The following is a 12324-nucleotide window of genomic DNA, read 5'->3' as shown; positions in this document are numbered from 1 at the left end:
TATACAGTGGGGGAAATAAGTATTTGACCCCTTGCTGATTTTGCAGGTTTGCCCACTTACAAAGAATGCAACGATCTATAATTTTAATCATATGTACATTCTAACAGTGAAAGACAGAATCCCAAAGAAAATTCCAGAAAATCACATCATATGAATTTATTTAAATTGATAACCATCTGATGAGGAAAAACAAGTATTTGACCCCCTGGAAAAACAGCATGTTAATATTTTGTAGAAAAGCCCTTATTGGCCAGCACAGATGTCAAACGCTTTTTATAGTTGGTGACAAGGTTTATGCACATTTCGGCAGGGATGTTGGCCCACTCCTTCCTGCAGACAGCCTCCAAATCTTTCAGGTTCCGAGGTTGTCGCCTGGCAACTCGAATTTTAAGCTCCCTCCAAAGATTTTCAATTGGATTCAGGTCTGGAGACTGGCTAGGCCACTCCAGAACGTTGATGTGCTTCTTCTTCAGCCACTCTTTTGTTGCTTTGGCGGTGTGCTTAGGGTCGTTGTCGTGCTGAAACACCCATCCTCGACCCATCTTCAGCTCTCTTCACTGAGGGAAGGAGATGTTGTTCCAGAATTCCACGATACATGGGCCCGTCCATCCTCCCCTCAATACGATGGAGTTGTCCCGTCCCCTTGGCTGAAAAGCACCCCTAAAGCATGATGTTGCCACCACCATGCTTGACGGTGGGGATGGTGTTCTTTGGGTTGTACTCGGTGTTCTTTGCCCTCCAAACACGACGAGGTGAGTTGAGGCCAAAAAGTTCTATTTTGGTCTCATCTGACCACATCACCTTCTTCCAGGCCTCTTCTGAGTCGTCCAGGTGGTGAATGGCGAACTTCATGTGGGCCTGTACATTTTTGTTCTTGAGCAGGGGGACCTTGCGTGCGCTGCAGGATTTCAATCCATGACGGCGTAGTGTGTTACCAACCGTGTCTTTTGTAACTGTGGTCCCAGCTGCCTTCAGTTGATTCATCAGTTCCCCCCTTGTGGTTTTGGGATGATTCCTCACCGTTCGCATGATCAGGGACACCCCACGAGGCGAGATCTTGTGTGGAGGCCGAGACTGAGGGAGGTTGGCGGTGGTGTGGTGCTTTTTCCATTTCCTGATAACTGCACCGACAGTTGATTTTTTCCAAGTTGCTTTCCGATTCTCTTGTAGCCCATCCCAGCCTTATGCAGATCAACAATCTTGCCCCTGATGTCCGTAGAAAGCTCTTTGGTCTTGCCCATGGTGGTGATGTTGGATGCTGGTTGTTTGGGTGTTGACAGGTGTCTTTTATACAGGTAACGAGGTGAGGCAGGTGTATTTGATGTAGATAATTGGTTGGGATTGGGGCTGTGTCTTAAAGAAAGACTAACTGGCTTGTAGGAGCCAGAATACTTGCTGTTTGGTAGGGGGTCATATACTTGTTTTTCCTCATCAGATGGTTATCAATTTTTATAAATTCATATGATGTGATTTTCTGGAATTTTCTTTGGGATTCTGTCTTTCACTGTTAGAATGTACATATGATTAAAATTATAGATCGTTGCATTCTTTGTAAGTGGGCAAACCTGCAAAATCAGCAAGGGGTCAAATACTTATTTCCCCACTGTACTATACTCAGAAGGTTGATTAGTGAAGATGAGGTCCAAAATAGAATTTTGTGTTTTGCCAAATCTGGTGGGATCTTTGATTAGTTGATGAAGACCATGTTTTATGGCAGTTGCTTTCAAAAGTTTATAGATGAATTATCGATCCAATTCAAATTAATGTCACCTAGAATAACAAGCTCCTTAGTTTTTACAGATTTTATTAAGTCAGAAAGCTGCAGTAAATATGCAGTTGGACAAACATTTGGAGGCTTGTATGTGACAATAATAGTAACTGAAAGTTGATTTGTAAAGTGAACAACTAATTGAAGTGACTCAGAAATTGTTGATAGTTTTACTACAGAATGTGCATATCTATTATTTACATAGAGAGCAACACCGCCACCAATTCTATCAGTCCTGTCTCTACAATACAATGAATAATCTTCAATCGAGAGAAAGGAATCAGATACAGTAGGGGACAGCCATGATTGAGATATTGCCATAACATGAGCCTTAGTTTGAGCAAGCATGATTTTAAATTCATCCAATTTTGGAACAAGGCTTCTCATGTTTAGATGACAAATTTTAAAACCTCTAATTCCACCAAGCTGGCATAAAGTAACTGGATTTTTCCTTAGATACAAGGGTCTTTTTGTGCTTTAACAGGTTTAGAATTAAATACTGGAATAACAGGAGAAGATTTAAATAGCAACTGAGGTGTTATCGTTGTGTCAATAGGTTGTTGTCGAATACACAGCAATTGAGATTGGTCCATGTAAGGCCACCTGCATGTAAACCCAGACCCAGAGTGTTATTTAAAACATGAGTATAAAATCCCAGGAAATATAGAAAAGTGGACAAAGATAATTTTGTCAGGACCAGGATTAAGTTATTTATTAGTTATTTTTAGTTTACACTGAAGAATAACAATGCATTAAATAATGTTATGAGATTGTTTTAAATATGAGTTAATTAACAATCGTTGGAAAGAATGATACTTTTAAACATAACACTAAACCGTCATTAAGTGTCGCCAGGCGACCGTCTTAATGAGCGAGTTATTGATTCATTCGTTTAAACAATTTGTTCGAACGACTGAATCATTCATGAATGAGACAGATGTTTATGGATTGGTCATTGAATCTTTGAGTCAACCGATTCTTCAAAATGCTGAATCATTCAGTAATGAGAAAACACGTTGCTGTGAGATAAGCGATGGTTCTGCTGTGATCTTTGTTTAACTATTTCCACTGCTGAAACAGAAAAAAAGTCAATATTGCATCTAAAATGTAAGTGTCTTGGTATATGCATACAACCCATTCATTTTAAATGTATTGTTTGCTTTAAATTGAATTAAGATTGTAGATTCGGTAATTGAACCTGAATGAATTTAAAATGAATGTGCTATATTTCACACAAATGGTGCATGTGTGGTAACACAAACGTGACGTGAATAAGTGACGTCACCGCGCTAGTCTGCAGCGAGGAGTACTTGACAATTTTGGGGGCCCTGTGCCCTCAAAAATGTAAAATGCATCTTTTGAAATACAATGTGCTACTACACTTAATTTTAAAATAATATAATAATAATAAACTTTATTTTATATAGCGCCTTTAAAAAGTATCACAAAGCGGTTCACAAGAATAAAAACATAATAAAACATACAATTAAACAAACAATGCATTACTGGCAGAAAAACGTAATAAAATACAAAATAAAAACATTATGAAATATAGTTAATATAATTAAATAATAATAATAATAATACAACAATTTTCAACAATTATGTAAAAGCTACCCTAAACAAATAAGGACAGGGAGCCAGTGTAAAGATTCCAGTACCAGAGTAATATGATCCCTTGTCCTGTTTCCAGACACAATTCGAGGGGCAGAATTTTGTACCAACTGTAGTTTGTTAAAGGTAGCTTTTGAAACCCCAGCCAACAAAGCATTACAGTAATCGATACGAGAAAACACAATAAAGTTAATTCGCTTTTCAGCCACTGGGAGTGACAACTACAAATTTAAATTGCAGTAAAAACATGCACATGTATGATACCTTTGGCATTCTGGGGGCCACAGGTGACTCTGGGCCATAGTCCAGGCTAGCTGCCTCATTCTGCTCACAATACTGGGGCTTCAGTTTGCCATATCTCTGACTGCAGTGCCGGAGGCTCTTCCTGTGCCATTCCTGCTGCTTGGATTCACCACCACTGCCCACTCCAAACCACTGAGCTGTACCTCTGTGTTTAGAAATAAAATAAAGAAAATAAATGATCAGGGTCCAAGCACCATTGGCTCGATTGGGATTATGTGACAATTAAAATCTAAAAAGCATCTTTTTCAAATACAATGTGCCTTTACACTCAGGTTGATCTTGAATCTTCACTGATAGTTGGGGTGAAACAGGTTTACTGCAAATAAACATTGGTGTCAAAAGGGACAACTGAATTCCAAAGAAAATCACTCTCTTAATGTTGGACTGAAAAACAAAGTCCAAAAAAAATCTGTATAAAATTCCGTCATAAGATATATGATCACAAAAGTGACATAACTTTGTTTTAAAAAGTGGGTGGGACAGAAGTGGGTGGGAGAACAATAACAACTGCAAAAAAATAAATCACATTACTGGTCAAACTTCCAAAGGACAGTGTTCCAGAAGTCTTGCGATTTGTTCAGATGCAACTTTGCAAACCTAAACTGTGCTGCCATGTTTTTTTTTTTATAGAGAAGAGGGTTTCTCCTGGCAACCCTTCCATTAATGCCATACTTGTTCAGTCTTTTTCTATTTTTTCTGTCATGAAATTGAACAATTAACATGTTAACTGAGGTCTGTAGTGTCTGAGGTGCAGTTCTTGGGTTTTTTGCTGTTTCTCTGAGCAGTGTGTGTTCTGGGGTGAATTTTGTGGGACGACCATTCCTAGGAAGATTGACAACTGTCCTGAATGTTTTCCACTTGTGAATAATCTTCTTCACTGTAGAGTGATTACATGAGTAACATTCAAATTGTTTAGAAATGGCCTTGTAACCCTTCCTAGATTGATGGGCTGCAATTGCTTCTCTAAGATCATTGCTGAAGATCACACCTGAATGCTCTAGACCAGCAAACTGCCCAAATTTCTGCTTTTATAGAGTTGGTAACACTTGGTGATGATCGATTAATCAAAGGCATTTGATTAGTAGCGCCCGACTGCTACTTACCCTCTTAATTCCTATGGAAGCAGTAAGGGTGTGCTTTGTTTGTCCCACATGACTTCTCCATTTTGGTCTAGTTTTTGTTTAATAAACTATGGCACTGTGTAATATGTCATGCGTTGTTGTTCATCTGAGGTTGTATTTACGCATTAAAGTTGCGTTCCTTATATAGCAACAGTAGGCTTCCATCGAGTTTTCTTACCGAATTGTCAGTTGGACAGTAGAAAAGTGAAAATGGTCGCATTTTATTTAAAGTGAAAATAAGATAAAAACCCTCATATAATGGAGAGGTGTGTTATAAAATGTTCGGTATAAATATGTTTATTAAGGATAATCACCAGAGATCCATCCATGATCCGGCAGCTATAGAGATCTGCATTTCCACTTGAGATCAATAAAGAAAATTATAAATTAATTTCTTTATCCACGCATTCATCTGTGATAGTTAAGTTTACCTGCGTATGCTCTGAGAGAGTGACGTTTGCCTCCTGAGCGTTCTTCTGTCCCTTGTAGATGGACTACTGTCTGATAATACTTCACTTGACTGCTGTAGACTCACACTCTTCTTTAAAGATGGCCGCAGGGACTATAAATCACACAAATACTCTCATGTAGTTAAAACTCAGTTAGAACAGTATAGCTGTATTGCCACTGTCAACTTTAAACAAAACACTTGGATATCTCTTTAAGACTATTGAACTAATAAAAGTTTGCAGCCCTGATATGCAGAAGTTGCTGACAATTTTCATCAGCACATTTTACGTTCAAGAAGTACTAAAAAGCTGTGAATGGTCTGTGGGCATGCCACGGGCAAGCAGAAAGAAGAGAATACTTTTTTTTTCTTTTTTTTTTAAATCTACCTTCTTAACTGTTTAGTGTTCAGCATCTAAAAGAAAGTTTTATTTAATCAACCAGCTTTTTTATTTAACCCCTTTGAATAATATATTTAATCTAATGCCTTATTTCATTCATATATTGATAAACACCATTACATATCTATTTTGTTTATTAATCTATATCTATTCATTCTTTAAGTTGAGCATTTAAGTCCTCAGGCCCCTTTTTTGCTAACACTGTGTTTGCTAAAATGCTTTAAAATTATTTTTTTCACAATGCACACACTATATTTAAAATAACATAGCAAATCCCAGAAGTGCGATACATTTGCAAATTTATTAAAAAATAAAATAAAATAAAATAAGTATTCAGACTCTGTACTATGACAACTTAAACTTAGCTTGGATGCATCCAGTGCCAGTCCTCCTTATACGCAAAATACAAAAGTTGCGTGAGTCCCCCTTGCTCTCAAAGATGATTTAAGTAGCGTATCACTATATAATGAGTGATGTACTGTTTCAGTACTGTTTCAGACTCAAGCATTATGCGGTGCAACAGGTAATGACGTGTGTTGACGTATGGCTTTGGATTCCAAATGAAGCTATATGTCTGAAGCAGAAAAAAAGAACGAAAAAGTGCCAAGAACATGAAGCAAAAAAGCAGGAAGAATGCATGTATTTTTTGTAATACTTTAAATTGTTAGTCTTATGTAGTCTTGACAAACCTTGCAATGAAGTCATTAAAAAATCTAAATGAATCCACTGTGTTTTATTGTAAATGCCTCATGATGAAATGTAAGTTTCAGTTTGTGTCAGTACATATTAATAATCAAAACAGTCTTGTATGTATTTAAATGTATAAGAAAAAAAATATTTCCTCTTCAGTCACACAAGCTGTCGTGTGACTCCAGTCAGTGCTTTAAAAACAATGCCTATTAGCCTAAAGCTTGCCTATTTTGAGAATTATTGATGTATTTTCATATGCTCACTTAAGCTTTCTTGAAATATTTATCATGCTTTAGTTTTGTTAGTAAATCACGCATTTGTAAAATCATTTCAGCTATGTGTGCATTATTTTCAGAAAGCATTTACAGTTCCCTTTCGAGAACGGTCACTTCGTATTGTGTAGCAAATACGCAGTGGGGAAACTCCTTTTCCTCGAAATATTGAAGCAATAATTTAAAAAACGCAGTGCAGCTTGTACAGCAAAACACAGCAGCGCATCTAGCTCGCTGATTGGCTGTGCTGCAGCAACTGCACATCCAATGGCCGAGTGCCTCAGACGCACGAACCAATCAACTGACTTGGCGCCGAGTACGTCAGAGCGTGCCTAAATAGGCGTGGCCACAGCCTATAAATATCGCTCATTTCAGCCAATATATCAGATTTACTCAACTTCAGCGAAACAACGTCCCTGATTCCTCACGAAGCTATACGCCGTCGAACAAGCCAAAATTAGCTGGAGTAAGCCGTGAAACAGCAGACAGCATTTTCGACTCACCCGGAAGCGCTCCTCTTCTGTTGCTGCTCTCTTGTGGCCATCCGGCGAGACATCGCTATATCCTTTACTGCTGCTGTTTGCTCGGACTCAGCTTTTGTAAAAGAGCAATTTTCACAGGCGGTTGCTGCAAATGCCTTTGTCTACATGTAGCTTGTGCGGAATTGATCTGCACGAGGACGACGGCATGCGGAGTGCGCCAGATGCCTGGGCCCTATCCACGCGGAAGCTGCACTCTCTGCCTCGGGCTGTCCTCACTGCGAGGTCCTTCCCATCGCAACACTGCGGAGGCGGGTAGCTCTCTTCCGAGACGGCGACACCGGCTTTCCCATTCTTCCTTTCCGGGTGCCTGCCTAAAGTCGTCAGAAGAGCACTCCGTCCTAGCAGTCACCAGCGACTCGGTTACCTCAGCCCCGCCCTGCGGCTGATAACCATAGGCCGCTCTAGGTCTGCTAACCACAAGCCGCCACCCCGGTGCCAGGGCCCCCGACCCCGCGAATTTTCGGGGGCCATCCTAGCCACGGGGGAGAAGAGAGAGGGTCTGAGTCTCGCACTAGCCGGACCGCCCTCGAAAAGAGCTAGTCAAAAATTCACAGCTCCCTGTTCAGCTCAGGCAGCTGGAGTTTTCCACACTGTAGTAAATGACGCACGGGCCCCTACAAACAAACGCTGTTTTTACAGCGATCCAAATAAAGCACATAAAGAGTATGTTTCACACAAACAACACCCGGTTATCCAGTCCCCATTTATTTTCTTGTACCCAAGAGAGACGGCGGCGTTCGCCCCATATTAGATCTGAGACATCTGAATAGGGCCCTCACGAGACGGCCATTCAGAATGATAACTACCAAACAAATTCTCGCCCAAGGTTCACCCGGGGGATTGGTTCTTTATGGTAGACCTGAAAGATACTTACTTTCACATTCAGATAGCGCCCAGCCACAGGCCATTCTTGAGATTCGCCTTCGAGGGGCAGGCTTATCAATACACGGTCCTGCCGTTTGGTCTGTCCCTAGCACCCCGTACATTAACGAAGTGCATGGACGCTGCGCTTTCTCCCCTGAGGCAACGTGGAGTGCGCGTGATGAATTGATGACTGGTTCGTCATTTCTCAGTCGAAGACCGAATTACTGGTGCACAGATCTGTGATTCTCGGCCATATGGAAGATCTGGGTCTCAAGATCAATTTTTCCAAGAGCAAACTGTCACCCTGCCAGAATGTAATCTTTTTGGGCACAGTTATCGACTCTGTTACAATGGCTACAATGTTAGCCTCCTTCAGGTTAGGTGCGCACACGCCCCTCAGGAAGTTTCAGAGGCTCCTTGGTCTCATGGCCGCCGCAACTCCAACTGGGGTAACTGCATATTAGGGCTGAAACGATATGTCGACAATAAAAAATTGTCGACAAATATGTTTGTTGTCGAGTAGTCGTTTGATCCCACGTGACCTAATGTAAGGGCGTGCAATATCGCGATTTGACCGCTATGACGCTGTAGCGCTAGAGTGTAATGCGGCCCTTACAAATGCTATTGGTAAAAGAAAAAACAGCGCGAATTATGACGGAGTGCAAACGAATCCGAACTAGCAAGGTTTGTTTGGGAAAGTTTCACAAAACTTCAAAACAAGAATGCTGTCGTGTGAAATACATCCAAGGCGGAACTTGCTTTTCACGGGAGCACAACATGCACGTTGGAGCACTTACAGAGGAAACATCCCGGCAAAAGAGGAGCCGGTGAGAATTGAGTGTTCTTCAGCTAGAGCTAACTAACTAGCGGTATATCTCTTTATTAGAGAATGCAATACTACTAATAATATTATCAATAATAATATAATTACAGTAATGTGATGATTTATTTTGCATAAAATAAAGCTTGATCGAGCTTAGGAGTCAGGGCTGTTTTTATTATTGTAACACTATTAGGTATTATAGTCTTATCACTTGCCTGTATTTTGTTCCATAATCATGACTTGCAAAAGGAGATGTTAGGAAGAATATCATGGCAGTTACTTTTTCATACTGTAAATTAAAAGGTGAATGAGAACGTCTCTGTCAGCTCAATTGTCATGTAAAAAAAAAGATTGTAATTTTATACTTATATTAATGGTTTGCAGATTAATATTTTACCATTCTTTGTGTTCTGAAGTAAATGTCCCTTTTTCTGTTTCAGTTATAAGAATAGCAGTGGGCCTATTCAACAATGCTTAGAGAGCATTTGTGTGTGATTTGAGTTGGAGCGAAATCTGAAAACTTAAAGAGAATGACCTGTTTAGTTGGCTCAAAGTTCATTAAAACAACTATTTCAAAAGCTGAACTGATTTTAATTTTTTATATTATAGTACGAATATGTATAACTCAATGTTTTAACTAATTGAAAAAGCTGAATAATCATTCCAAACTTACTGATTAGTCTGTGAAATAATCGACGATTAGTCGATTAATCGTTCTAATAATCGTTAGATTAATCGATTATCAAAATAACCGTTTGTTGCAGCCCAAGTGCATATGCACGCCCTTCAGCACTGGCTAAAGCGCAGTGTGCCAGCCCATGCATGGCGGTCAGGCCGCATGCACATCATAGTAAACCAGCGCTGTGTGAAAGCCCTGGTCCCTTGGAAAGCCCAGAACTGGTACCAGTCGGGTATGATTATGGGTATGGCCCCCAGGAGGAAAGTGATTTTCAAAGACGCCTCCAACCAAGGTTGGGGAGCGCTGTACGAGGGCAGGCCTGCCTCCGGCTTTCGGCTGAACCCGGAGAAGAGCTTACATATCAACTGCCTAGAGATGAGAGCAGTTTGGTTAGCCTTGAATATTTTTCTGCCAGACCTCAAGGGACACCACATCTTGGTCCGCACGGACAACATGTCGGTGGTGTCCTATATAAATCGCCAGGGAGGCCTCAGATTGGGCACTCTGTATGCCATGGCCAGAGATCTCCTCCTTTGGGCTTATGACAACCTACACTCCCTGAGAGCTGCACATGTTCCAGGAGTCCTAAATGTGGGCGCGGACATGCAGTCTCGAGACAACACTCCCCAGGCGAGTGGTCTCTCAACTCAGAGACGGTTCGTCTGATATGGAGTGTGTTCGGCAGGGCAGAGGTCGACCTCTTCGCCTCAGAGAACAACGCTCACTGTGCAACGTTCTTTTCGAAGGACAGGGACGCTCTGGCCCACCAATGGGCCAGACGCCCGCTGTATGCATTTCCCCCAGTCTCTATGATAACGACCTTATCGTTCGTTTTCTAAAAGGTGCCAAGAGGTTAAACCCTCCCAGGCCTCCTACTATACCGGCGTGGGATCTTTCCACGGTTCTTGGCGCCCTGAAGGGCCCCCCGTTTGAACCACTACAGTCGGTTTATCTTAAGCCTCTTTCGCTGAAGACTGCTCTGCTGATGGCTTTGCATCAGTCAAGCGAGTGGGGAATTTACAGGCGCTCTCTGTGAGTTTGAGATAAATTAAGTCATTCTCAAGCCAAGGCATGGTTACGTACCTAAGGTGCTCTCAACTCCGTTCAGAGCTCAGGTTATTACTTTATTAACACTTCCACCCTCAGAGAATGATGGGAAGGCTAATCTACTTTGTCCCGTTAGGGCTCTAAAAATATACTTGGAGCATTCTGCGCCGTTTAGGCAGTCAGAACAGCTTTTTGTTTGCTTCGGTGGCCGCACCAAAGGGGTTTCGGTCACGAAGCAAAGGTTATCCATCTCGCTGACAAACGCCTCTGTGGGCCAGGATTGTTCCATAGGCGCTAAAGCCCATTCACAGTGGGGCATGGCCTCCTCTTGGGCTTGGTCCAGTGGTGTTCCAATTCAAGACATTTGTGCGGTGGCCGGCTGGTCTTCGCCGTCCACATTTGTCAGATTTTATAATCTAGAGGTACCGTGCCTGCAGGCCAGGGTCCTCTCTGTATGGTTGACCCGACGGTGTCTGGTTTTTTATCTGTCTAGAATGTTACTGTCCATAAGCACAAGTAGTTCTAGGACTGTTAGGAGCCCAGTTTATTCATGACGCCCGACTCTGTCTGGTTAGTGTACTATGCTAGGAAAAAGCTTATTGGCTTGTTCTGTTGAGCCTCGGGTTTCCCTAGGCTCCAGTTTATATTTAGCCAGTTGCTAGTGTGCGGCGTTTAACATTGCGTTCCTACTGCATATTTGCAACGCAATACGAAGTGACCGTCCTCGAAAGGGAACGTACTCGGTTAATAACGTAATCTCGGTTCCCTGCGTAACCTCGGTTCCCTGAGAGTGGGGATGGAGTGTTGCTTAGCCTGCTGCACTATTGCACTCTGTCAGGTGTGTCGCTTCAGTCGATTTGAAAACTGATATATTGGCCGAAATGAGCGATATTTATAGGCTTAGGCCACGCCCATTTAGGCGTGCTCTGACGTACCTGCCGCCAAGTCAGTTGATTGTTTCGTGCGTCTGAGGCACTCGGCCATTGGATGTGCAGTTGCCGCAGCACAGCCAATGAGCGAGCTAGACGCTCTGCTATGTTTTAAATTATTGCTTCAATATTTCGAGGAAAAGGAGTTTTCCCACTGCGTATTTGCTATGCAATACTCGTTCCCTACTCTCAGGGAACAGAGGTTACATTAGTAACCGAGTACGTTTTTTTACAATCATTTTTGCACTACTATCAGAACCTTTATGTTATTCAAAACTCTAGACACAAAACTCATTACCGATGATCAAAATTCAAATATACAATACACATACAGTGCTGTTCAGAATTATTTGCCCCCTTGGTAAATATGATCAAAGATGGCTGCAAAAAATAAATTGCATTGTTAATCCCTTTGATATTTTATTTTAAAAAATGTGCAAAAATCTAACCTTTCATTGAAGTAAAAGAATTGAAATGGGGGAGAAAAATCACATTATGAAATAAATGTTTTTCTACAAAACACGTTGGGAACAATTATTTGCCCCCTTTTATTAAATACTTTTTGCAACTTCCTTTTTTCAAGAAAAGAGCTCTGAGTTTTCTCCTATAATGCCCGATGAGTTTGGAGAACACCTGACAAGAGATCAGAGACCATTCCTCCATTCAGAATCTCTCCAGATCCTTCAGATTCCCAGATCCATGTTGGCGCCGCTTCTCTTCAGTTCAGCCCACTCATTTTCTATAGGGTTCTGGTCTGGGATGGCCATTGCAGATGCTTGGTTTTGTGCTCAGTGACCCATTTTTGTTTTGATTTTGATGTTTGT

At 41.4% G+C, this 12324-nt stretch overlaps 1 protein-coding gene across 2 annotated transcripts in view; it reads right to left on the bottom strand.

Moving 5' to 3' along the window:
- LOC143706793 (inactive rhomboid protein 2-like) overlaps positions 1-12324 on the bottom strand; it is a 195295-nt gene that overhangs the window by 163158 nt on the left and 19813 nt on the right. For both annotated transcript variants that reach the window (XM_077199097.1, XM_077199098.1), the window contains 2 exons: positions 5238-5368; positions 3647-3830 (listed from right to left, as the gene is read on the bottom strand). In XM_077199097.1, the coding sequence (XP_077055212.1) occupies positions 3647-3830; positions 5238-5368 (315 nt within the window). The remainder of the gene's footprint in view (positions 1-3646; positions 3831-5237; positions 5369-12324) is intronic.

Source organism: Siphateles boraxobius, unplaced genomic scaffold, assembly GCF_051911475.1.
Source record: "Siphateles boraxobius isolate OS27281-9 unplaced genomic scaffold, OSU_SipBor_1 41, whole genome shotgun sequence".
NCBI lineage: Eukaryota > Metazoa > Chordata > Actinopteri > Cypriniformes > Leuciscidae > Siphateles > Siphateles boraxobius.
Note: the sequence above shows the minus strand (reverse complement) of the source record. Positions and strands in the feature narration are given on the sequence as shown.